Below are 26,439 nucleotides of genomic sequence, written 5' to 3' on the forward strand. Positions count from 1 at the left end.
CAAATTTTCAAATCATATTAAAGAAATGCAGTGCTACTTTTTACGAGGAAATTAAACAATTCTTCGTGATTTCGATCAATCTCAAAAATCTGTGTGCATCTCGTATTCAGTACTAAAATTGCAGTACCAAAAATTTGCTAGAACTGCTGAATGACCCCATAAATTTTATACTTATTACATTTTTCTGGGGTCGTTCATAAAATCCGTGAATCTGATGCGATGGCACGAACATTGAATGGGACCGTTTACGAAATACAGAAATAGTACCTACAACTCCTTCGTATCCTCATAGATATTGATGATAATCCTTTCAAACTTCGCAAACAATTCATTACAGATTTCTGAAAACAAATAAACTTAATTAAGGCAATCACATTTATCTATGAAAATGTGTTCTGGATCAAATTCACTGTACGAGATAAGCTATCGAATGATGCAAATATTGCTCTGACTTTGTACATATTACCTTAAGTTTGTTAATATAGTAATAAGCATGTAAGTCTCCCCAGGACGAACTACCAAATATATTTTAATACTCTGTATTACATCGAATAATAAACATTTTTGTTACTTATATGTAGAGTGCCAAAATGACATATGTATACTTAGAAATCGAAGTGTTAAGAATTACGGCTGGTTGGGTTTAATTACCCTGTACTCGATTAAAACAATGTTGAGCTCCTCAAAATGAGACCGTTCCTCGCGACCTTTATCGCATATAATTGGTAACTTTACTTTTTATGGCTTGTTATAATGCATAATGTAACTACCTAAAGCGCCTTTGGTTCCGCGAACTGGCGCAAACTTGTCTACATAATTTTTCACACTTATAGTTTTGGTATATAATTTTACAACGAAATATATTTTTTCTGAACATGAAACCGCCTATACTGAATGCAATTGCATTACCCAAACTCCAATCATTCCTACTCTTTCTTCCAAATGAAATTTAATTTACAATAAAACTATGCTGTCGATGAATATAAAAATTTGCATTTCTTGAACAAATTGCGGTTGGGTGAGTATATGCACGATGCCACTCAATGACGTTCAAGGACTATATGCATGTTTTTAATGTTTAATACTACTATAATTTTAATTACCAACGAAATCAAATTGTTACAAATTATTGGAAAATGTATAGTTACAATATTGATAGGTTTAAAACAATACCAGTTTTGCATATTTAACATATTATATTTGCAGGTAATTTAATATTTCTATAAATTTAACATAATCGTTAAGATATCAGTTTTGAGTTTTTATCAATATTTCATTAGTCTACATATGCCTTCATGACGACAGTGCATTTTTTTTTTTTTATCATTTCTTACTTTTTGTCTTGAAGCTAATGAAGCTTGAGATATAATTAATAAATCAGTCTCCAGCTACTCTAGCTGTTGTTATGTTATAAAATTTATTTAGTTTCACCTGAAACAAATATTAGAATCGAAGTATATTATTGATGAGGGTAGCCGTTTTTTCTTTTATCATACTAAAATACATTATGCTATCGTACCTATAATCAGTTGAAAATAGATCTTCACGATAGAGAATTTAAATAATGCTCGCTCTAAATGTATTAGCAAAACTCTATTTATTGAAGTTTCCTTGCTCATAATACTTTGGATATAGATTTTAATTCAACGCTATGATAACATCAAGGCTGCATGATGGTCTCCCTAAAACCATTCATGCTTATTGTTATTTATGTAATTACTGGCAAGCCTAAACTTGTCTCTATTCAAGTTCCAAGTAATTTCAACTTTAATGCAACCACGTCGCATCGAACAGTAATCAGGACCCAAGACGTGCTACTAATTCTAAAGATCCTGATGTACGAAAATGTATCGTCACATCCAGGGTATATTCGCTACTCAAATAGTATACTTTCGAATTTCTGTAACGACTTCGTAATAGTGAGAGAGAATTTCTGTCCATATCTGTTTCTGGTAACAATATTCGTACCCAGATTCGAACTTTATGCGTGCTTTTTTAACCTTTATTAACGAACATCAATGTTCCCAGTGGATCTTACCATACTTCATTCAGTTTTGGGTAATCTATTATTCCATCTGATATTCCTGTCAGTTGGTGAATTTTGTTTGTTGACTTATTTTTTCTTTCTCTTTGGAGGGGATTTATTAGTGTGTGATAATTTTTTCATTCTGTAACTTACGTTATCATAGCTTTTGCTGTGATTATGTCTAGTTACTTAGCCCGCGTGTTGGGTAAGAGGATAAGTTTGTTCCATGTTGCGTTAGCGTTCAACATGTTTCCTTCAAGTGCCACCCTCACGAAGCGATTTTTGCTGTTCTAGAAGTCTTTCTAAAGGCGAAGGGCCAGGACCTGACCAAAGAGATTGCTGGCTAAGTCTGTTCTTCACTTGATCTTGATTAGATGGATTTTGTTGAGGTGCTGCTCCCCATGTGTTGCCACTAAACAGAGAATATGTATTTCCAGCACCTGGTGACTGCGGCTGTTTTTGTTCCATCTAAAAGTAAATGAATTCATATGCATCATTTCTGTAAATATTCATATTTATGCACATGTCTGTATAAATTGATAATACGAAAAATAAAAAAAAATATAAGAGCGTCAATTGATTTAAACGTAAATAATGTTAGTATGCTTCACAATTGGATCACTCATCAATCTCAATATTTAAGTTTACTCGAATATTTATTGGGAAGCCTCGCACCTCATATGATCTAGCTTCGTCAAAACTATTTCTGGTATACGACTGTCTGCCTAGCATCGGATTTTGGTGATAATTATTTCCTGGTGTGAGTGGTACTGTAGGAAATACATTTACTGATCCTGGAGGACTTGCTGTTGGCCAATTCTGAAACACATCGCCTTGCATATCCTTGCATGGGATTTGAGACGCTCTTGTATTTCCCCACCAAGTAACTGGTGGTTGCGGCAGCTGGTTATCCTTCCACAAATTAAAGTCTTTGTTTTCGTAACTAGAGAATCTTTGATAATTATTTGAAGATTGTTGACCTTTACTGGTAGTAGCCTGGCTTGGAAACGTGAATTGACCTGTTGCCTTAGTATAGGCTGCTGGAGACATTTGTTTCTGATACATCTGATTAAACGCATTCTGTCCAAAATTGGGATTGTAATTAATACTTTGGACGTTTGATAAGTTTGTTGGATTTATCGTAGAGTTCGGAACATTTGGCAATGTTACATTTTGTTGAAAAGTTTTTTGATAACTTGCCATATTTTGTAAACCTTGCAATCCGTTAGTCATACCAGACATTGGTAATTTCATTTGACCCTGCAAATTAGGGCCATTTGGCCTCAAATTATTTTGGACTATACCCTGCTCTTGGATTCCCATCGTTTGATGCAATGCGGCATTCTGAATCATAGTTTGCTGGAGTGCAGCACTTTGGGAGATGTTGGTTCCAAAACTTTGTTGAGGAACTGAATTTGGTCCTAAATTTTGCTGTAACGTTCCACTCTGAGGCACATTTTGGCCAATTCTCTGATGTGGTAGTCGATGATTCTGATTTACACCATGAGACATTGTTATATTTTGAGGCATATTGAATTGCCCTGGGACCTGGTATTGTGGGAAATTCTGCATATGTCCAGTCATGAAATTCTTTCCGAATTGAGGATTTTGTACATTAAAGGGCTGATTTTGGTATGTAGTCTGCCCAGAAACATGATTTTGAAAACCAAATTGCGTTATGTTGTGGAGAGGTTCATTTGGCAGATGCTGATTAACTTGTGATGGTTGTGGTATATCTAATTTCAATTTTAATTGATTTGAAATTGATGTAGCTTGGTTTTGCACGGGTGTACTGTTCTTTACACTTGCCGCTCTACTTATAAGGGGTATCGAATGAATCTGTCCACTTGTGACCTGATTTGAACTTAGCAGACCATTTTGATTCGATGATTGTAAATTCAACTGCACATTTTTATTGACCCCATTTTTAGTCGGTGAAGTAGGAGTTGGCTTAACCTTAGCATCCTCCTCCTCAATTATTACCGGTGATATATTCTTGAACGTTACTTGCTTCTGCTCAGTTTCTGCACGACGCATTATTGCCTGCATAGCTATATTTTGTCTTGGCTTTCTGATTGACGGAATTGAGTTGGTCTCTGAATTGCTACCTTCGGTGCCAGTCACTACCGAATCTCTACTGCGTTCTAGGGAACCTTGCGGCTTTAATATACCTATCCGTTTCTCAACTATAAATAACAAAATATATCAGTTACATCAGTTATATTAATTTAAAATGCTTGACTTTTAATTTTGACATATGAGGCAAAAAAATTTTCAAGTTCGACTCACCTGCAGATTCAGGAATATCTGCTTCCCACGACCCCTTGCTACTAGCTGACTCTGAGGGAACTGGACTGGCATTTACTAGCGGTTGTTTGTCTTTGCTTAAGCTTAGCTCTTCTAACTCTTTCCACAATTCTTTACTAAGTCCGGCTGTTTCGTTTCCTGCTGAAAATTTCTCTTGTAAATCCTGGTCACCTTTTACAACGGATATCAACGCTGTGCCATTCACTTGCTGTTCTGTCAACTGATGACCCAAATCTAAGATACGTGTAGCACGTAGTTTGTTTAAAGATACAATGTCACCATCGAGATCTGTGTTAGAGAATCGAAGAGCCTCAAAGGCTTTCTCCAGTGGCAAAAAGCCCTGTAAATCACGATCCTCTGGTAAAGGGACTTTTCCATCTGTGGCGAAAAACATTGTCACATAAATGAATGTTGTTACTAAGTAAATTTATTGGTAAAAAGACAAGGAATACACAACGCTGAGAACTGAAATGAATATCGTCTTTTACTTAGTCACAATGTGAAAAAAAATCTACGGACTTACAGAGATCAGATTTGAAGTCACCAATGCTTTGTTGCAGTCCATTTAAAAGTAAACAAAGACTGGGCCAAATCTGCAGTCTAGATGCAAATGCTGTTTCTTCCAGAACTCTTGGTTTCAGACGAATCCACTCAAGGCACAATTTTACTGCAAATGTTATAAAATAATTGAAATAACGAAGTACAGCTGAGTCACATTTATATTACACAGTAATGTATCAATTTCACCAGTTACGGACTACAATGATACTGTCAAAACTCACTTGTCGGTAGTGCAAAGTAGTCTATCACAGCTCCTTTAATTGTGTAAACAGGTAAAAGTAAAGCCGATAGACTTCCAGCTATTAAATCCAACACACAGTTTCTTGCAATTTTTTCATCCGAACTCAACTGTTCTGTATTCAAAATATCTGCACTATCAGCTGTACTTCCAACAGCGTGTTGCAGTGCGTACAAATTGATTGACAGCATTTGTACCAACCGCCAAGAGCTAAAGCTTTCCGTTGCTACAAGAGCAGTCATACTTTCAGTAAGAATGGTTACATACTTTGCAGCCACACTCACTTCTCCCAGATTATGCAGTACACCATGTAGCTTCAAGAAAACACTTATATATTCTTGAGATGTTAATTTAGTCTTCCCTTCAGTATTGAACGATTTATCATTTAGGGCAGAAGACAGGGTCTTTGCAAGATTTGCTGTTGCAACAGGAAATGGATGTTTAACAGCTACCGATCGCACATAGTGAAAAACTGTGCCCAATTTATCACCGCGAGATGCTTCCAATAGTGCTAACTGATTGTATGGTTGTCCACTAGATGGTGACAACGAAACTGCATGTCGATAGAACAGTTCTGCTTGTTTGTTTTCATTCCTATAACGAGCTATATCTCCCAAATGAACAAGACAATATTGGCACACGTAGAAACAGGAAGATTTGTGTGGTGCCGATAACTTTTCTACTGCCTTCCATGGTGAGGTACATCCATATACATAGCTCTTGCTGTAATAGAAAAGAATTGACAATAACGAAATACAATTCAAGAAATCATCCAATACTATCGAAATAACAAAAATTGTAATTGAAGAAATATAAATCATTAATGCTCTAGTGATTCGATAGATACTCTTAGGCATCTTCTACAAGGAGTAATTCAATTGTCAGATGAAGTGTTTCGGGTATGAGTGCTTGTAAGTTTGGTCTGCACTTTTTTCCCTTGATACTGGTACTAAAATTTATGGGAAAGTGACAGGTCTGAAAAATGAAAACTAGGTTTCCTCTGAGTGGGAATTACCTTGGAGATGCTTTTCAAAAATAATTTTGCAAAGAAATTTGTATAAATCTTTAACTTGCATTCCATTGTACTTTGGAGACCCAAAACCGCTCTCATTTGTTCGTAAAGGCAACTTTCTTAATAACGTAGAGAAGCTTGTTTCTCCATCCAAGTTTTCAGAGACGAAAATGAAGCACAAATTATAAACATTTACAGTAGGCACATTTTGACAGCAAACTAAATTACTTTTTTCAAAACATAGTTTCAAATACGTATACTTATCAAAACAAAAATAATCATTTCTATGATATCAATTCAATGAATCAGTACTAGTCCATCCTTTGCCATTCAATGAAGAGATATTCAACAAAACTATAAACTCACCGCTAGATCTAATATGAGTAGAATTATTAAAAGTAAAATCTTACCGTCTGAATGGTAGATCCAAATCAAAGGCAGTACATATTTCTTGCAGAAGAGTTAAATAGAAACCGCTTGCTGCTTCAAGACACCAACTCAACATAGCCTGGGATTCACCCCGTTTTGGATTTTTTCGATCCTTTGCTTGTATTTGTAGAGTGGCTATGTAATTCTTAAATCCAAGATTCCAGAGTTCTTGTTCAACTTTGCGGTCAAGTGCATATTCGAGATCCAAGATAAGGACCTGTTGATAAATCTTTTGAAGTTGCTGCTGGCAGACCCATGCATCGTTGTCGTTTAGAAGATCCTTGCACTGTTGAACTTTATCCTTTAGCGGTTCTGCCTTCCTGAAGTCAAAATAAAGTTATGAATTATCAACACACACATGTTGATAACAAAGAATGACAATCGAGTAACTACAATTCATAATGTTTCAAGTATAGATCAACACCACTTTGAGAAAAAATAAATCAATAATACAAAAAATTTTTACGAAAACAAGAAAAACAAAGAGTATTCGTTATCCGCAAACTTAATGCATGTACGTGTATACAGGACTACAACTATTACAATTTTGCTTATATACGAACGAACATTAGTTGCATTTACTGTTAATAACTGTGATGAAACAGGAATTGAAACAACATTTTTTTAGAATATCTTGACAGTATAATTTAGCAAAAAGCACTAGAAATTCCTTGATCGCAATAGCATACATTTGTTCTGATTATAGTTTTCGGCCCCTAACTACAAAACATCTATTTCGAGAGACGCAGAATGAAACAAAAAGCTGACTGTTTTGTTTCAGGCAGATCCCGTTATTGGAGTGAGAGAATTTTCTTAGCCACACTCGGTCGAACATTATCTTCAAAGTAACACGCCGTCAAGACGTTTATCCAAGTATATTTATCTTGGAGGATAAATGAGCAAACTGATTTTGAATAAGAAGAGTTTGAATGCACGACTTGGGAGCTCTAGAAGCTTTTACAATTGTCAACATTCTGTAAATTGATAAATTGAAAGTTTATACCCACTTTAGTGCTTGGACAGCTGCTTTCAGGCCCATATTCTGCGTCAGCCGCGTTTATGCGCGATGTGGCCGACCTGCGAGAAAGAAAGGTTAAGAATAAATGCTTAACCGTGACAATTAGATTAATTTGCTGGAGGCAAAAAATGCTCGAAAACATTAGACTTCTCTTAATGAACCTACGAAAATTGATCGAATCGCGAAAAATTGACGCAATATAAATTGAAAGGTAAAAAATTTGTCCACACACCTAACCCAACGAACGCTTTAGGTTAGGTCCGGTACGATGGTCGGTTATAATGATGTAAATGGTTGAAAGAACGTAGGAAATTTTGTTATAATAAGGTAAACGCCATGTCGAAATTGTTGAAGCTGATTTCTAGTTAGTTAATATCAATTTAAAAACGTACTGTCACATATTTATTTCGGGGCTAAAAGTTACGGGAACTTGAGAAAATACATCAAACGACGGACGGACGGCTGGCTCTTTAACTATCGAAAAACGTCTGCCCAGTGCGTAGGTGGAGGCTGCAGTCGAAGAACACAAGAGAAATAATACAAATTGTATTTTCCCCAAACTTTTTCTCAACGAATAGATCTCTATACAACTCAAATACACGATTCACGCGTTTGCTGAATCGTTTAATTATTCCAATAATTATAAAGAAGAAAAAACAAAAAGAACATTTATACCATACATCAAGAATTTAGGGATATTATTATTGTCCTAAGTAAAGACGCGACACAGCGCCTCGTTACTGGGGTGTCGTGACGTACAGTTTCAGGTTAGAATCAATTTACTTTCCGCAGGTTATTACACATATGTCACAATTTAAAATGACGTTGGTTTCGATAAGATTCGTCACTCGCAGATACGTATGCCCAAGCTTGAAAAATGTGAGTGAAGACGAACGATAAATTAAAATTAAGAGCCACTCAAAACATTGGTAAATACGTATAAGTTATACGGATTCTTTACTTTATAGCTTCATACGTCCTTATCATCATCGTCATCAGCGTCATCTGCTGAACGTGATAATAAAAAAAAGGAGGAAATAGATGTCAGGCGCAAGGAGATCATGGCCCGTGGATTGCCAAAGCAAAAACCAATCCCAGGTGTAAAGCAAATTTTACTTGTTGCTTCTGGTAAGGGGGGAGTCGGCAAGTCAACAACCGCTGTTAATTTATGTACTGCTATTAAGACTGTTGAACCAAATAAGTCCGTGGGATTATTAGATGCGGATGTATTTGGTCCATCCATACCATTAATGATGAACTTACACGAGACTCCGATTCTGAATCAAGAAAATCTAATGGAACCACTCCTTAATTATGGTATTAAATGGTAAATTTCTATGTTGGATCTCAGAGCTTGCCACTTGAGTTGAATTATTTGGACTAATACCATTAAATAATTAGTGTCTTGGTACATAGTTCCAAGTTAACGCATGACAATATCCAAAAAACCAAAAGATTACATCCTCTTTCCAGATAATACTACTTTACTTGATCAAAGTTAAAAGCATTGCCATTTCTGAGCACCCTACCTATATATTTTGTTCCTATATTAGTTTAACATCACCAAAATATTTATTTTATGGCCTACTAGCTTTTAATATTTGGAATATCTTGTCATGTGAAGAAACTTTGCCTCCACACACCGTAATCATCATACATGCAACTAATCCTACAGACTACAGGTATAATTAATTAGGTAAATTAACTTGCCACAATAGTTTTACACCGATTCGTTATTCATGGTTCAGTATTAAATTTCATAAATTAGGTCCAGATATCCTGAGCTTGAAAGTACTAGCTGACTTGAAAGAATACAATTATACCAAACATTCTAAGTGTATAATGACATTGTTTTGTATACAGTATGTCAATGGGATTTCTGATTGACGAAAAATCTCCTGTTATATGGCGAGGCCTGATGGTGATGAGTGCTCTTGACAAATTAATCCGTCAGACAGCCTGGACCCCACTGGACTACCTTATAGTAGATACTCCTCCTGGGACAGGCGATACGCATTTATCATTAATCCAGAATCTTCCATTGTCTGGAGTTATAATAGTTACCACTCCACAGTCTGCAGCCCTCCAAGTAGCTAGAAGAGGAGCAGTTATGTTTCAAAAAATGAATGTTCCGGTTGCTGGAATTGTTGAAAATATGAGCAGTGTAACCTGCCCTGTGTGTTCGCACCAAGTGCAGCTTTTTGGAGATGGAACGGAGAGCTTAGCCAAAGAACTCGGTAATTATTACACTTTGTAATCATACTCTAGAATGAAAATTTGCACAACGAATTAAGTTTCAATTAAAATACATACGAAAATATTCTCAAACCTGAAAATCTGTATCCCGCCAAAAATATGCTGGAGTACTTGACGATGCAATATTTTCTCTTTCACAGATATAGATTTCCTGGAAAAAATTCCAATGGACAGCCAAATATCAAAGTATTGTGATAATGGCAAACCGATAGTTTTATCACTGCCGGAAAGCTTAATTGCAAATGCTTATTGTAGGCTTGCACATACAGTAATAGAATTCCTAAAGAAACAACCAATCAATAATACATAGAGTAATAATTAATTATCGAAACTTTTAATCTACTCTCTGTGATTTAGAATTATTTCGTAAAATAGATTGTAAATATATAATTTGTAATAAAATTACTATGTAATAAATACCTGTTACGATTATTCATTCAAACTATATACTTACTTGTGTCATACATATACTCGAGGGGTGACTACAGCTATTTAAATGATCATAGTAAAAATGGCAATAACGAATTTATCCCAAAATTAAATAATCCTTCCTCCTTAAGGTAAGCCAAAAACCTGCGATATTGAAAAAATTCAAACCTTATCCTAGGAAGGTCGAGAGCTTGCTTTTCTACATGTAACTTGGTTTTATTTGTGACTTTCAGAAAATAGAGTTGGAAACTAAAATATTATCGTGTATAAAATTTGCTTTGTACTAAGTATATAATGGAATTTCAATTACCATTAATGTAAAGTACAATAAAAGTGAAGTTACCAGGTTCAGAGTTTTCTTCATGAATTTCAAACTTACACGTACGAAAAGACGTCATGTGAAAGGGTGGGGAAAGAAATGACTCATCAATCTCACGTAGGCTCTGAAGCAACAATTTCTGTTAGTAATGTCGTTGCAGCCAAAGATACAATACAGAGCGTTGATGTCAACAGCATTTCAAAGTCTCTGTGAGTAGAACATGTGGTGTCCTCAATTTTGACAAAACATAAGTTATAACTATTATACTACTTAGCATGAACAAAGTATCATACGACCGAAAATATCACTTAAGAAAGCCGTTTAATGTTTAGAAAGTTACAACTGGAATGATGTAATTGCTAACTAGAGTTCATTTTGTGCAATATTATCAATGCTGAGAGCCAGGCTGCCATTTGTTGTTTTGCAGAATTGAGATTAGTTACAACTATCAAAATATTTCAAATCATTCTGATAATAGTTTGACACAAAAAACTTCCAATCGTATCGGTAGTTAGTTTTCTTTTTAATGTAAGATGATCCTACGTCCACGAAAAAAAAAACATTTATCCTGTTTTTATTGACTGATTAAAGGAGGATTAGAATCACAGACTCTTGTTATCATTTTGAATACCATAAGAATAGACAATATAGAAGTTTTCGAATTTAAATGAATAAAATATACATCTAGGGCCAACAATGAGTTGCGAATTAACAAGCATACATGCTGGAAACATCACAGAGATTCACGAAGTCCCTATGCGAGTTGTGACAAGACCATTCCCTCCGGAAGTTAATGAAGAAAAGGTAAAAAGTTTGATGGATACATTGACTGATCCTGATAGAGAGTCTTTGGTACCACCTGTCGATATTTTATGGATTAAAGGAAGAGAAGGTAACGTACCACGACGTAGTCAAAATGTTTGTAAATCATATATTATATTATATATGGTTTGGTAGAGATTAATTGTAAAAACTTATTTCCTTCAGGAGGAGATTACTATTATTCTTTTGGAGGATGTCACCGGTATACGGCACATCAGAGACTTGGCAAGGAAACGATAAAAGCTAAATTGGTCAAGTCAACGATAAATGACTTGCGCAGTTATCTTGGAAGCTCCACTCCAGATCTCGTATAATGACAGACTAACATGTGAGAAATACTATCTTATCATTACTTTAGTACTTTATCAGTGTGCTCAACTGAATTTCACAAAAAAAATTATGTAGAAAATATCAGTGATTGATAGAATTCCATTCCTATAACACATACAGTGAATCAGTCAACAATGTTCACATCATACAATTCGACATAGGAAATTAATATCAACAAAATTTGAATTCAATATGTTTGAACTTTAAGTGACAATCGAAAATGCACCGTATTGTTTATTTGGATAAAACTGGTTTCGTCAGTATATTTATTTAAAGAACTGAGCATATTCAAAAAGGCAAATAAGTGCGTTGTTTTCTGTTTTCTTCCATGCAACAAGAATCTGCATGTTCATACATATTTATACGGTGCATCGATTTAAATATTTAAAGAACTTGATTGAAATGCTAATAAAAATAATGAAAGCTGCTATTGCTATAAAGGTGATAAGTTACATGTATATATTTTCATGACATTCTCTGTGATAACCAGGTCACAAGAGGTTTTCGCAATTTGTATGTTACTGAGCTGTATTTTTCATTGCCGGCCCAATAACATTAATTCAGTATAATAGTGAAAGCTGGGCTTGGTATATGTATACTTGCATTTATGTGGTATTTCACATAATAGTGCATTTGATTTGTATTTGTAAATAAAATTTTACCAAATCTATATCAAGTGTAATAATCAAGCCGATGCTATCTATAAAGGTGTTTTCTGGTGACACTAATTACACAGGGCCACAAAAACAATTAGTATGTGAATTCAGAAGTTTGCTCATATTGTTACTATTAAACTACTATATCACAGAAGTTACGCTATGGATTGAGCATGCATTGTATTCGTTGTAGACATTTTCTATCTAGATTGCTGCAAGTAGGCAAGTGATAACATTACTAAATTTTTCCCTCACTAGCGATTTTCCTTTAGCAATAATTTAATCAGTAGAAATATTGCTGCTATTACTAAACTATGTACGTAACATATACCATTGAAATCAACCTCATGCAAAGGCTCTAAATCACCGTGAAGCTGTTGTGACTATCGTGAAAATGTAATCTTATTTTATGTGAAAGTGATACTATAAAGATGTAGATAGATAGGAGAAATGATCCCTTTAATATATTACATTCTGTGAAATTGATTAGAATACATATTATTTATAATTGTAGACTTGTCATTTGGACTATGTATACATGCTTGCGGAGTTTATTTTCATTACCACCGATAAACTTATAGTTCTGTTATTTACAAAAGTATTTTTCACGTGACTTAAGTAATTCGATAAGTTTTAACCTTTACAAGGACTCAAATACGTTAAATTCAAAACAACAATATTTTTTACTGGATATTGAATGTGGGGTAAAAAACTTGATTACCTTGCAATTGGAGTAACGGCTACGAATTCATTATACGAAATGCATTTTTAAGACAAATCTAAGTACTAAATTAAATTCGGCATACTTACTTAATAAGTTTGTCTCGTCGATCATTAGATCTCAACTAATGACCCTATCAATCCGTTGTACATGCTGACATATTGATTAGGAAATACTGAATATTAAATATCATCTACTAGTATCAGTTTCTACTTAATGCTAAGTAAACATAGATGTAGTTTTCCAGTTATTGTACAACAGGTGTTACCGTAATAATAACTAGTGCAATGGTAATTCATAAAGGTACATACAATTGTACGTAAAGTGAAGAAAATTGTTAGGCAATTTTCTGATTTCACGTAAAAATTTTCTACATATTAATTGTCACACAAAATTGTCAAACTTATTACACACAGTAGTCCATTGTGCTTTGGTGATTAACGCACCAAGAGTTAAAAAGAAAGTAACTATTTACAATGCATTATAATTTAACAATAATTCAAGGGTTTAGTAGATTCCGTCTCCTTCTTAATTTTCTGCCTGTTTGGGAGTATGGCGCTTTTAACCTGTCAATACCAGGAGTGAAAATTTCTGATTTTACATCATCTTGTGATTTCACATCATAAGAATTATCTTTTGAGTTTTCTAGGTCAAAATTTGGCATAAACTTGCTTCGAAGTAAGTACGACGGTTCTTTAGGGCGATAAGCGTCCTTAGCCTTCATCATGTAAGGATTTTTATAATTTTTTTCATTAAAATCGGTCGCGGTAACATTTTCTTTAACGAAATAGGGTTTATAATTTTTCGTAACATTTGCAGTTGTTGGCACATGATCATTATCAGTTTTAGATGTATGATCGGTAGATTGCTGATTACGACGCAGGTGCTCCGGAATAACAGACTCCTTTAAGTGTAGCAACTGTGTATTCGTTACCTCGCAATCTATTTGCATCATTGTCACATGATTAGCAGGAGTGGAAAATGTACCTAAAAATATGAAATAAATTGTTTTAATTTTGACTCATTAAGAACTAGAAATAAATAGATTGTATCAATCACTAGATGGCTCTTTACGAAATTGAAATTTTAGACAGGCTTTAGACTGATGAAATTTGATTAGTAGAAGCAATAGAAAAAATCATTTTGTACCGTTAACAGGTACAGCAGGTAGAACAAGAGACATTCTAGGCCTTGCTGTTTTGTTTTGTCTTGATGCAGGTAAGAGTAAATGTTCGCCGCTAAACCAGACGACATAAAAAGTGTCATCACGTCTTCTCAAAGCATCAAACAACGAAGCATGTTCTGTAAGAGTTGGTGAAAAGACTTCAACAGCATTGCTATTCGATGTGGCAATACTGTCGGTCTTTGGTGTTGGCTCCATTTTTTTCTTAGGGGGTAATTTCGGTTTACTGTTCAACCGTTCTCTTACAAGTGACGGTTTTGAAAAAAGTAATTCTCCCAAAGACTTAGTTCCTAAATCTGTTTCGGATTCGGCTTTCGTCCAGTTATCCCTATCTGGATCTCCTCCAATCCAACGTCTCAGTTCACTATCCAGTCTGATGGATTCGGTTTGATTAATATACATGGGACACATCGGATGGTGGATAGATGTTGTTTTATTAAACTGTTCTTTATGGTCTCCACTCTCCTGCTTGTCCATGTCTGTCCATAGCAGTGATCTGCCATGTCTAACATTAGGCATGGAGACAGGTAAGTGATTTGACATTGCATCTAGTCGTTTGTTTTGTGAAAATAATCCCCTGAAAATTAGATTTAAACAAGTTGAATATTAAATGTAATTCTAATACAGTATTGTAGGTTGTTGCCATGCCATATAATACCTAATATGAATAATACTTTTATGAATAAGCCTAAGGTCCTTCATATACGGTAAAGAAAAAATTTACCCTAAGCTTCCAACATTCAAAGAAACCATAAAAACCATGGCAAGTAAGATTGCTGTATTTTTTCGATTGGCTCCAAGATTTAGGCTTCCTAATTTTTTACTTGTCCCAGTCATTTCCTCAGTGGCACACAATCTTTCTCTCAACGCGATATTTTCCTTTTTGAGTAAAAATACAATGTGTGATTATTATTAATTTTCATCATTTTTCAATTGCTTTGCTAAAATCACTAAACTATGTAACTTACCATTTTCAACTGTGCATTTTCATCCTGCAAATCTGCAATTTGTTTTTCCAGTGAAGTCACATACTCTTTCTTCTTTTTCCGTGACAAACAGGCAGATTCCCGATTTTTTATCATTCTTTGTTGCCTTTTTAATGCTTTTATTTCACATTCTTGCTTGCCACTCAGATTTATCAACTCTGGTTCATTTTTTATCATTATCTGTGTGCAACCATTAGGTACAGAAACAAGTGGCTCGGTATTTTGTATTTGGACTTTTGGAATTGAATTTAGGATTTTAACTTGACTCGATGATGTGATTTTAATTGTATTTGGTTCCGTCTTTATTTGTGGTGTGGATTGAACATTTCTAGGATTCTGAATTTTTATCTGTGCATTTGGTGGTAGCTTCAGTGGTGCTACAGATTGGATTTTTAACGGCTGGCAAGCATTGTTTTGCTTTACCTTCTGCGTAAGAGCAGCAAAATCCTGAGCACTAAGAACAATTGTTTTCCTAGGCGCCTCTAAAACCCATAAGATGGATCAAATACATTTACACGACCCATATTTTTATATCAAATAAACATTTGGCAATATCCAAAGAAAGTTTGAAGAAAACTCGGACAAAGCTTTACATTACATTAGAGATATTGCCAATTTTACTTCAACTTACTCACCTTCTCCGACATTCAGCGTCGTACTCAGCTTTGGCTGAATGCAAACTCTCTTTGCAGAATTTCCTTTGGATAATACAAAATTTGCAGGATTCGGACTGTTTATGGAAACCAATTTAATCGGCTGTAAAAGAGCGGGGTTCAAACCAGGCTTCGGAGATATTGGAGGTGAATCGTTTTGCGGTGGTGATATTGGCGGCGTTTCTAAAGTAAACTTAAACACATGGGAAATCAATATACGACTCACACATTCTAGATCTATTTCTATTTTAACAAGTTTTTAGTAGACTCTGGTATAAAACACAAGTGAAGACTGCACGGTTTGATGTTTGCACAGTATTGGCCATCATGGTTAGATAATATATTGAATACAGCAACTGATTCACAGATGCAAAATATTTGTACCTTAACGTCTGTAGATGAAGTAGTAGAATTATCATGTTGCCATTCGGATCCACTGGAGTCTGAGTTGCTCGGGCTAGGAGATGGTGGCAGTTGAGAATGTGGACTTCCTGGCTCGGTTTTAATTTCATCTTTGACTTCATTCTTTATATCCAAATCTTCGAAAATCATAAAAAATTGAGTTTATTGTACCACAATCGTATACCATACAGCAGCACACGTGAACAATGATGGTGTCATATAACAATAAAAATCATCTCTGATCCTGGATGTAAGATTTGTAATAAAAAATCTCAGTATATGGAATAAAAAGAAGAAAAAAAAAAAAATTAATTAATGATTGCAAGGAAAAGAGAATAAACAACATAAGTAAACAGGAGGGATGTACATTTACTAATTTGTGAGTATTTAAATAAGAATTTCGTTTCTAGAGGCGAGAACGCGCATAGTCAGTGCTTTCAAGATAAATCTTATCATACCAGCCGCAGAAAGATTAGGAAAGGCATCTGGACCCCATTGTATGGGGTCAACTCCGAGTTCGTCAAGAGTAGGCAAGTTTTCCTGCAATACTGCGTCCTTCATTATTTCGTCAGGAGTTTCATCGTGACTCGGAGATCCTTCACCGCCTAAAAGTAAAGGTATCTCCAATTCCGAGCTCAGCGCTTGTAGAAAATCATCGTCTGGTGGCATGAGGCACTCGTCATCTGTAGAATAAGAATGAAAATAGAACGCGATATTTATGACACAAATTTATTACGAAATGAAGAGAAAAAGAAAGTAAATTAAAAAACGTTTAGCTATCATAATTTTTTAATAACAAGACACAGCAAAGTAATTTTCAACACAGCCAGTATAACATTGCTCGAGTGATGCATAAATATGTAATTCCCATTAAGACATTACAAGTCGGGCAAGTATAACATAATTATTTAAATTACGCAAGGCCAAGGCCGTTCATTGATATGCTCCACTCGGCTGAGAACATGCGGTATACAGCATGCCAAATAATACAGCCGAACGAAAAGCTGATAAAATCTTTGATTAATTTTCTGCATTGAAGTTATAAACTTCGGAATACGTGATCGGATGATTCCCAGCAGAAAAACGACAGTCCTCGCTCCTCGTAATAATTGGTACGTAACTTTTAACGTAAGCCTGCTTTTATCCGCTTCGAACGGACGATTTCCAAAACTGCCCAGATCGGACAGAGTATGAAGTAATAAAAAATCGACTAAATCAATGAACGGTAGACAACGCGGGATACAAGCGAACGATTTGTTGGCTTCTTGCTTGTATTTTGAAGAAAAAAGACGAGAAAATTCAACTCCGATCGAATGTCACGAGTTCAAACATTAGAGTGGCTGAACCCAGAGATTGGAAATTTACCAAAGAATTCTTCGTGGGTCGCAGAAAAAGTGTGAATTAATATGCATGCATGAATATTTCTTTCGGCATAAATGACGCCGTGCGCAATTGCTGACTCAACTTCAGGGAAACTTGCAAACTTGTAGGAAAGTAGTAGTCTTCATTAGAAATATGTTTCACTCGAAAACCAAACAAAAGAAACGGGAAATTTTATACTCGACGTGAATAATAGTTGAATAATTTCAAATAATTAGCCGGAAAATTTGACGGTCTTTCATTCTGCGAGTAGAATGTAATGTTTTCGATCGTTAACTATAACAAAGAACACTATAAACAGTATTTTCCACAATATTCTATCCAATATTTAACACCGCTTTAACTGATAATAATTTTAAAAAATGTTAAAACCTTCGCGGATCTTTAGTTCGAAGGTTGCAAGAGTGAAAAAATCTTTCATGAAAGATGAAATTTTAACATTGCGATTTATATCCGTTATAGGATAAAAATTAGTGAACAGAGTCGTTGCCTGCACGTACATACTTTCATCAGGTCCAAAATATAGAATTATCTGTTGAAAAATCTAATTAGCAGTAAAAATATTCGTCATCGTGATCGGTGAATAGTCTGTTACTACATTATACGCAAGATGTATAGTATACACGCAGATGATATAATACATGAAAATAAGATTATGGAGCGACATTTAAATTTATACAACGGAACCTTCTATAAATTATCGTGCAAATTAAATGTTGTTGTTGTTATTTTTTTTTCTCCTTTTTCTCTTCGTGCCGACGCGGAGTTATTCGAAGGAGTTGATAATTGTCCGCTAAGGTAAGGTAAGGTGAACCGGCGAACTCGGCAGTCAATGAACTCTACGCCGGCTGGTCAGCCGGTTGTTCGGTTGCTTCCTTGAGTCAGCCGACCGTACGCATGACAAGATCCAAATGGAAGTTCAACAACAATCTCCTCGTGACTAGACTCTAGACTCTAGACTGTAGGCATGCCCTCCTGCAGGCTGGCAAGCGAGTTATCCTCTTTTCTCTCGTCTTTTCTCGTCATGCTATACCTGTATATTACACGTATCTCCGGACTACGTTCCACTCTCTAGAATTCGGAGTTACGATCAGCAGTGGCGAATCTAGGCCTGGATCAGGAATCAAACTTTCTTTTCGAAAATAGACGAGAGAAAAACGGAACTAAAGAAAGCGAAGAAAAACTTTACTTATAGATAATTGGCAAAGTAATTGGAATTATCGATGTACGTTAATTCTTCGTCTTTAGCTGCTTTCGAGACATTTCATATAGGTATATACAGATACGAGTATATCAGATTTTTATATACTCCATTTGCAAACCCGATTGTTGCCATCAATTTTTTTTCCTGTTTTTTTTACTTCAACGATGCATAATTCTTTGAAACTCCGTCTCATTCATTAATCGCATGGTCGAATTCTTGATGCCGCTCACTAGTTTTATTCCGCGTCAATACCGTATCGCCTACATGTAGTATATCTATCATCTATAACCCAATTGGCATTGTGAGAAATTGTACAACGTTATAGCGATTCTTGTCGTCTTTCATACCTGCAAAGCATGAATATCTGTAACCTTGTAATACCTTCTTGCGTAACCGTAGATAGAATAATTTGACAAGGAGATTCGGATCGACCGATTTTGATAAATCTTTCAAGTATTTTGCACTGTATGCATATAAACGTGCGGCTAAAGGAATTCCTCAGATGCGAAATATGTATCGTAGGTGAGGCACTCCGCGGATTGACTGACGATGAGACACCGTGGGTCGAAGATTGCAAGAGTATGTGTCTTCAGATTGTACATATGTGCTGAATGGGTGTGACTTTTTGTTACAGACATACTTAAGTTTTACTTTACAGTTAACAACGGAGAGTCCGACGGTATACCTGCAATGTTCACGATTCTCTGAAAGCATATTCGATCATTCGGAAAGTGCAGAGGTAAATACGTAATCACATGTGGGTATACAAGTAGATATACGTATGATTTGACTCACAAATAGAAGAATTACGTCGTTGATGATTAAATCCGACGATGAGAGAAAGTTGCTTTTTATTGTTTCACCGTGAACGAGATATCCTAACGCATAACGGTACAATTGGCAACTTAATATCACTAAACCATTTCTAAATTTTACTCATTATAGGTGTATAGATACTCAGACACATCGTCATCATTATTCACAGAAGTTTTATTTTCTAGAAGAATCACGTTTGAACGAAAGTTCGGCCAACTTATACCAATAAGTTGTGTTCCAATGTATTTTCTCGCAAATTAAATTATAAATTTGATAATTCCTACCAATTTACGATAAAAATTAAGTTTTTCAACAATTAGTCACATAAAGTACAATGAACAGTAAATTGGGAAACGGTACATCGTATTTTTCATTTACTTTGACAATAAAAGTGAAAGAAAAAAGCAAGAAGTCACCCGGACCGATTATTATTTTTATAATTATCAGATATGAGCGCGGTATGGATGCAATGAAAAAAATCAATTAACAACAAGGTAAATATAGGCTACGATGTTTGTCTTTCAGAACAACGAATCATTGTGCCTGTACAGTAATATCGCGAGTATAGATAAGTTGCTGCAGTGACATTATATTTGTACATACTTACAGCGGAAAAAGCGACTTTCACAGGAAGCGCATAAAACATTGTTCGCCTATTGTTTGTTCTCCAGAAAGTAGCATGCATATAGATATATAACTGTGAAAACGTCGGGACGTATTAACGAATAGTTATACCTGATCCGCAGACCCCACAAAACTAACGGATGTCATCACTAATAGGTTAACCAGAATTTTATGTATACAATATAGGTACGTGCCGTATCCTAATACTATTGTTCGGAGTTACTTGCGGTAAGTATTATAGATGACGTAAAATTTAAACTACGGATTGTATGTTAGCGTGTCGATTCTTTCCCATAATGCAAAATAGCGATTGCAACTTAGACGAAAAATTACACTAATAGCCACCACACTTTACGGCTAATTATACCCAGAATAAGGAAATTAGGCAGGTAAGAAACATGAATAAAGAGGCATATTTATCATAAAGCCTGATTATTCCTAAAAACGATCATGGCGTTGTATCCATTTCATGGAGAATCATTCAAGTGTTATAGAACCATACACCGTGCACATTTTTCTCATTTCACAACACTATTATCATCCACGTGTACACCGTCATGTGTTCTATGATAACAGTATTGTATAGAGTTTCTCAATCATGAATATCTCCGTTGAAAATAGATACGCGATCGGTATCAATTGTATCGAGGACTGTTGCGTGATGAAACTCGCTTAACATCAGTGACTCTTCCTTAACTTCGCCAATCGGACGGATTAATAAGAGAATGCGTATTAAATAAAACCCGATTTAAAAAAACCGATGCCATAAGACCGAGCTGTGAAGTTCTGCCATCGAAAATATCTCAAGTCAAAATTATAACCGACTAATTTCAACGACTGCTCTTTTACGCATCTGACTTGATACGCATTGACATTATAATTCTGTCCTATTATGTCTTTAAAAAGTCATTAACCATATCCGTGCATTGGTTTCTGTATATATCGTGTCATTCTCAGATTATTTTAGCTTCTCAAAATAATCCTCCGTAAATTTGTACACGTTGGTAGATATAAATGAAAAATTCTTACAAGGATGAATACTGCCCGCAAATTATAGATAAATGTCGGTAACATTTTATCTGTAAACTAAACTCAAAAGGGCGTTTTAGTGATACGAGTATTATCTGTGAGATAGTTGCTCGGTGTGTATGTTTATGTGTGTGCGTCTAATATATGTATAATGTATATATGTATATAAACAAACATGACTAACCGGAATCGTGTCTAATGGTGAAACAAATTATATTCATTGATGAAATCAATGTATATGTATCGCCATTAATTATTTACAACGTAGAACAAAGTAAAGAAAAATCTTATTATAAGCGCCGCGGTGTTGTTTCAGAATCCTATAATCATTGCTCGGATCCATTATAAATTAATATTAGCTGATCAGTCATTTTTGCTTAGTATTAACCTGCGCTGGCTCTCTGAAAGTAAGCCAAGGATTGTGCAGCGATGAACGTTACATGCTTGTGCATTGAGTACGTTTCGCGCACACAATCTTTGCATAGAGATGCATGTAAGAATGTGTCTATATGCGCTTCGTGGGATTCCGTTCAGCAAAGTCGGGAGTAACATAAAAATGTATAATATATGCAAAAGAATTGAGTAAATTCGTATATGTAAGTATAATTACCCAACGACCAGTTATTGTCGTCGAAGTCCATTATATCCAAAATGCAGTGATCAGTCATTCCCCTCATAATACGAATACCGCCAAGTTCGAAAAGGTAAACTTCACTACCACGTGAAAATTATGATACAATAAGTCAATTATTACGGGTATATATACAATGCAGGTACGTTTTATATGCGTTATCACAGTATTAACTTGCGAATATTTTTCGCCAATTTATATTTACAGCATTGTGATAATGATTAATCGAACGTAAAATCAGTGATTGCGCGCAGAAAGTAATAACTTTTTCATCGAAGCAATGATTCAAATACCGTAGACCCAACAAAAAGTTATGGTAGTACTATATCAATGCGCACTTCAAGATATAATTACGAATTTAAAAAAAAAAAAAAAAAAATAAAATAAAAAAAATGAGGTTACTTCAAAAAATTATCGCACATCGTTATTAGGTATTACACTCTGCAAACATTTCAATTGCAATAGATTTAATTGAGGTATAAACTTATGTCATTTAAAGCACCGTGTAACACTATATAAACTGTTCAGTAAGTATGCATATTGTTACAATTTATAGATATAATGTGGGAAAAATATTATTCACGTTTTTTATAAAGCGTTTCATTTAACACATAATATTAATACACTTGTAAAATACGTTGCGTGTGACGCGAAAATTATTAATATTGTTGAAAAAAAATAAATTTTGGGCGAAATTTTTAGAACGTAACGTATCACTCTTCGGAAGGGAATGAATTTCAATATACTCGATTCTACTGCTAGAAGCCGGCAAGTGCCGTCGACATTGCCGGGAGACGAGAAGTGGGGATGTACCGTAAAAGAGGTGCGATATGGAAGCTATGCCTACACAAGCTGTTGTAAACTTCAGGGACTGCAGCCTGAAATCGCAACTACATAAAGTCAGCACATCGGGTAGTCAACACAATACGTACATATGTATGTGATTTAAACGCAATTCCAGATTAACTTATTACGGCCAATAGTTCTTCGACCTCGAAGCTTCGAATATGCTCGCGGTCTCTGAACGAGGTAAAATATGAGCGCTCTTGTCGTTTTACTGTTTTGTTCAGCAATTATAAATATAAGTTGAGCGAAACTTCACACAAAGTGACTATTTCAAATTCAAAAGCAATGCCAAATACTGCAAGTGCCAACTGCGAAGTGTTATATATATATATATGGTGGTTTGACTTCCGGCTGTGTCGAATTATCAAACCACATTACCCACCTCCTTTCCGTCGTCGTGTAAAAATGATTCGATGCGTAAATTAAATACGCCGGTAACTTTTGACTTGAAAATTTTCCCCCTAGAACAATGAATTCTATTTTTCGGTTTGTAAGTTTGTGCTATATGAACAATTGTATATCGTCGAGTACATGTCTGCATTTCTTCATTAAGGGGATGCCTTGGTCGACTTCGACGTTGACGTATTTTCATTTGAAACAGGAGTACGTCGGAGTGTTTTTGTTCCGAATTGTGTATAGAATAGGGCTGTTAAACCCTTCTTCGCATTTGAGATATACGTGGACTTCGATATTTGGAGATGTAAACTCCAACGTCGAAATCGACTAGGGAACCCCGTTAATGCGAAAACATGCGATCGTGGACTGTACAGGCCATTGGCAGTAAACTATATTGTCATTTCGGATTACGAGCTGTTACGCCTTGGACCTCAAACGCACTCTGTAGCGATCATACATAGGTAATGTATGGCTAAAAATGCACCTATGAGTATCATTGATGTCCATCTCCACTTTATAGATCGCATACTACAGTAATTAAATGTTTAAATTGTGATTAAAAAATTTCCTAATTATCGACATCGCCATGGGAGGAAAAAATTGTAATTTTTAAACAAAGTAAATATACGGATAAAGGGAGACAGTAAAGTTCTTTACTTTTGTTTACTTCTATAAGTAAAGTCAAGATTTAGGTGAAGCGCTATAAAATATCGCACAAAGTTGTATTGAGTAAGTATATAAATTTGTGGGAAAGTATAGAGCGTAAAATCCAAGCATAAGCTGTAAAAATAGGAAGGAAAACACATGAGACGATAAACCGGTCTTACGACTACGTGCTATTTGTAACCAATCTCCGCGATAAAGACTTGTTCAGGGTTTTGATAAAAAAAAAAGAGCGGGGGGGGGGGGGGGGGGAGTCAGATTGACTCTAAGCCGTCGACACAATTTCGATGCAGATGCAGACATCATCATGCTGTATGAGGTTTTTACTAAATACTCCAAGAATGTACATAACAAAAGTTGTTCTCGGGGGTGATTCAAACATTTAAGAATCGTGACAGCGTTTCAGCTCAGAATTGGAGAACAATTGGAGTTGAGATTGTGAGTGCAAATGAAATATTCTAAGAAAAGAAGAAAAATATATGTGTCCTCTAGGACTTTTCAATGATCAATAAATATTTAGACTTTACGCATTCTGCCCTATTGATTTTGAAAACAGCCGCGTTTTCTCAGCTGCAATGCACACAATATCACGCGTTCGTTTTTAGCCACCTAATAATTCATCGAGCATATATACGAACTTTAAAAGCACCCGAATTGCTGGGGCTAGTATAAGTGCTTACGCGATGCGCTGCGCACACGACTAAACCCATAATTGAGATAACGAGGTCCAGCTGGTTTCCTGTGGTGTATACTGCAATAAAGTAGTCAAACTAGCCATGAGCGCAAGAAAAATTTGAACGTTTCACCATTCACGGGATTATACACGGGATTCCACACATAATAATGCAACTCGCGCGTACGAGACAAAGAAATTCATACGTACACAGTTCTTCTTGACACAAGTAGGATTCTGTACCAGCATGAAAATAGACATACTTTGAAGAAAAGCAGCGGCCTTGCCATACACGCGTCCAGGACAAATGCGTTATAATTATAAATAACCGTAAAAGCGTTCTTTTACACAAATATTAATAAATACAAGGGTAATTGAATGCGCGTAATTTCGATTCACTGAACAGTTTTCCGCCACTGCATATCGATCAGAGGCAAACACATTTCCCCACTACATTACGAGGTAAAGGGTTTCGAATTTCGTGACTGATGTACAGTTTTTTTCCTTACGTATATAATGTATATGTTTAGCGTATTGATAAATGCATTGCGTGACGAGGCATTTGAAGAGATGCCGGTGGTACAAATTAACGATGATAGTTGATAGCACGTGGCGAGTGTATTCTGGATAAAAGGAAATTAACAAACAGAAAGCAAAGATGTACATCAGATAATTAACTGAATTTTTCTGAAAATAATGTTTAAGGATTCATAAAAAGAAAACTAAACAATTATTTCTATCCAGAAACGTTGGCGAATATCTAAATTGTGATAACGACCGGCGCGAGCGGCGAGACATATGGTTGCGATTATTTATTGTGGCAAAAGTAAAAGAAACTCAAGAAATGTATGAAAAATAATTGTTGAACAGTTTATTGTTACAGTACGAGTTTTGCGATAGAGGGTAAAATAACAAAGGTGTGAAAACGAAGAGTAAAAACGAAAAAACAAATAAAAACATCAACGGATCAACACGTGCTCGACGAGTTGACAATCAACCGAATTTCAACGCGGACTGTACCGCCTGACTCACGCCTCCCCATGGACATGTTTTTATTTATCAAGACTACCACTTATTTGCTTCCCTACAATTGCGGGGTGTGTACTTTGTACCTAAAAGCAAACTGCGAATTGGAATAAACGTATCTTGACTCAATGGTCGTTTCATTGCGACGTGGAAAATAGAAATTTTCGTATTACTTACCCAGGCCGGTGAGCTCTGGAAACATCTGAAAATCCAGATCCATGAGGCTGTTCCACTGCGGATCTTCTTTTATTAACATATCAATTTTTTTACTGTTGTTAGATGTTCACTGACATTACCGCGTCGATTACTGTTCAATTAGAGAAATTATTTATAAAAATTCAGAACCACCTCACGGCACAAGATATATGTTAGTAAACTTGGATCACTCTGCTCTCGGCTCCGCCGACTGCGTTGACGTTACGCCCGAAAATAAATAGTATAACGTAGATCTGGCTGCTATGAACACACTACCGCCCTCTGAGACGAGATAGTATTTGCGGAACTAATTTTCGATAGGTAAGCGCATGTCGGTAACTTACCATCACGAAAACAGTAGATAATGCAAGACTTACTTACCGTAGCAAGCTTACTGGGATATCCCTGATTGGGTGACAGCTATTTGGAAGAATTCGTTTAGAACGTTTACTTTGATTTGCATAGATGCATTCATACAAACCTAATCTGAAAATTACTAAAATCGCATGAGAATATACAAGTGTATAGATTAATATCCTTATTAACACATTTAATGAAATTAAATAAATTACATAAGGTGCTCGTTTCATTTTGTTTTCAACTTATCA

The 26,439-nt window shown here is 35.5% G+C and overlaps 4 protein-coding genes across 7 annotated transcripts; 2 read left to right on the top strand and 2 right to left on the bottom strand.

The window, feature by feature from the left end:
• Positions 1-502: 502 nt before the first annotated feature.
• Positions 503-8,143, bottom strand: LOC124407800 (protein SMG7-like). Of its 2 annotated transcripts, XM_046884331.1 has the most exons (9): positions 7,984-8,143; positions 7,581-7,650; positions 6,555-6,893; positions 5,116-5,855; positions 4,857-5,000; positions 4,316-4,711; positions 3,227-4,212; positions 2,702-3,106; positions 503-2,494 (listed from the first exon to the last, which is right to left on the bottom strand). In XM_046884331.1, exons 2-9 carry the CDS (start codon positions 7,610-7,612, stop codon positions 2,282-2,284), a joined length of 3,255 nt encoding a protein of 1,084 aa, XP_046740287.1. In that variant the 5' UTR covers positions 7,613-7,650; positions 7,984-8,143; the 3' UTR covers positions 503-2,281. The 2 variants fall into 2 exon arrangements, with proteins under 2 accessions (XP_046740287.1, XP_046740286.1); XM_046884330.1 differs by having other exon boundaries at positions 2,702-4,212.
• A 77-nt stretch (positions 8,144-8,220) lies between these two features.
• On the top strand, positions 8,221-10,279 carry LOC124407801 (iron-sulfur protein NUBPL). Its single transcript, XM_046884332.1, has 4 exons — positions 8,221-8,470; positions 8,560-8,918; positions 9,455-9,828; positions 9,988-10,279. Exons 1-4 carry the CDS (start codon positions 8,396-8,398, stop codon positions 10,155-10,157), a joined length of 978 nt encoding a protein of 325 aa, XP_046740288.1. The 5' UTR covers positions 8,221-8,395; the 3' UTR covers positions 10,158-10,279.
• Positions 10,280-10,702: 423 nt separating this feature from the next.
• LOC124407809 (sulfiredoxin-1) lies at positions 10,703-11,821 on the top strand. Of its 2 annotated transcripts, none has more exons than XM_046884350.1 (3): positions 10,703-10,804; positions 11,284-11,487; positions 11,583-11,821. In XM_046884350.1, exons 1-3 carry the CDS (start codon positions 10,744-10,746, stop codon positions 11,729-11,731), a joined length of 414 nt encoding a protein of 137 aa, XP_046740306.1. In that variant the 5' UTR covers positions 10,703-10,743; the 3' UTR covers positions 11,732-11,821. The 2 variants fall into 2 exon arrangements, with proteins under 2 accessions (XP_046740306.1, XP_046740307.1); XM_046884351.1 differs by having other exon boundaries at positions 11,284-11,513; positions 11,583-11,704.
• A 1,027-nt stretch (positions 11,822-12,848) lies between these two features.
• Positions 12,849-26,008, bottom strand: LOC124407806 (cyclic AMP-dependent transcription factor ATF-6 alpha). Of its 2 annotated transcripts, none has more exons than XM_046884346.1 (8): positions 25,814-26,008; positions 16,807-17,031; positions 16,331-16,485; positions 15,929-16,139; positions 15,276-15,775; positions 15,032-15,186; positions 14,274-14,884; positions 12,849-14,111 (listed from the first exon to the last, which is right to left on the bottom strand). In XM_046884346.1, the coding sequence occupies exons 1-8, from the start codon at positions 25,890-25,892 to the stop codon at positions 13,624-13,626; spliced, it is 2,424 nt and encodes an 807-aa protein (XP_046740302.1). In that variant the 5' UTR covers positions 25,893-26,008; the 3' UTR covers positions 12,849-13,623. The 2 variants fall into 2 exon arrangements, with proteins under 2 accessions (XP_046740302.1, XP_046740303.1); XM_046884347.1 differs by lacking the exon at positions 25,814-26,008 and adding an exon at positions 22,012-22,351.
• Positions 26,009-26,439: the final 431 nt, after the last annotated feature.

The sequence above is a fragment of the Diprion similis genome, chromosome 6 (genome assembly GCF_021155765.1).
Source record: "Diprion similis isolate iyDipSimi1 chromosome 6, iyDipSimi1.1, whole genome shotgun sequence".
In the NCBI taxonomy this organism is placed as follows: Eukaryota; Metazoa; Arthropoda; class Insecta; order Hymenoptera; family Diprionidae; genus Diprion; species Diprion similis.

What these genes read in the sequence shown, in the direction of transcription:
- LOC124407809 (XM_046884350.1), top strand. Translation starts at nt 10,744, where the DNA reads ATGTCGTTGCAGCCAAAGATACAATACAGAGCGTTGATGTCAACAGCA. An exon ending in AACAGCATTTCAAAGTCTCT is followed by an intron (nt 10,805 to 11,283) that starts GTGAGTAGAACA and finishes ATATACATCTAG; the next exon opens with GGCCAACAATGAGTTGCGAA. An exon ending in ATGGATTAAAGGAAGAGAAG is followed by an intron (nt 11,488 to 11,582) that starts GTAACGTACCAC and finishes TATTTCCTTCAG; the next exon opens with GAGGAGATTACTATTATTCT.
- LOC124407801 (XM_046884332.1), top strand. Translation starts at nt 8,396, where the DNA reads ATGTCACAATTTAAAATGACGTTGGTTTCGATAAGATTCGTCACTCGC. An exon ending in TATGCCCAAGCTTGAAAAAT is followed by an intron (nt 8,471 to 8,559) that starts GTGAGTGAAGAC and finishes TTTACTTTATAG; the next exon opens with CTTCATACGTCCTTATCATC. An exon ending in CTTAATTATGGTATTAAATG is followed by an intron (nt 8,919 to 9,454) that starts GTAAATTTCTAT and finishes TTTTGTATACAG; the next exon opens with TATGTCAATGGGATTTCTGA.
- LOC124407800 (XM_046884330.1), bottom strand. Translation starts at nt 7,612, where the DNA reads ATGGGCCTGAAAGCAGCTGTCCAAGCACTAAA. An exon ending in AGATATTCCTGAATCTGCAG is followed by an intron (nt 4,213 to 4,315) that starts GTGAGTCGAACT and finishes TGTTATTTATAG; the next exon opens with TTGAGAAACGGATAGGTATA. An exon ending in ACGAAGCTAGATCATATGAG is followed by an intron (nt 2,495 to 2,701) that starts GTGCGAGGCTTC and finishes ATTTACTTTTAG; the next exon opens with ATGGAACAAAAACAGCCGCA.
- LOC124407806 (XM_046884346.1), bottom strand. Translation starts at nt 25,892, where the DNA reads ATGTTAATAAAAGAAGATCCGCAGTGGAACAGCCTCATGGATCTGGAT. An exon ending in TCCAGAGCTCACCGGCCTGG is followed by an intron (nt 17,032 to 25,813) that starts GTAAGTAATACG and finishes CTTATTCTACAG; the next exon opens with ATGACGAGTGCCTCATGCCA. An exon ending in CTTCATCTACAGACGTTAAG is followed by an intron (nt 16,140 to 16,330) that starts GTACAAATATTT and finishes CATGTGTTTAAG; the next exon opens with TTTACTTTAGAAACGCCGCC.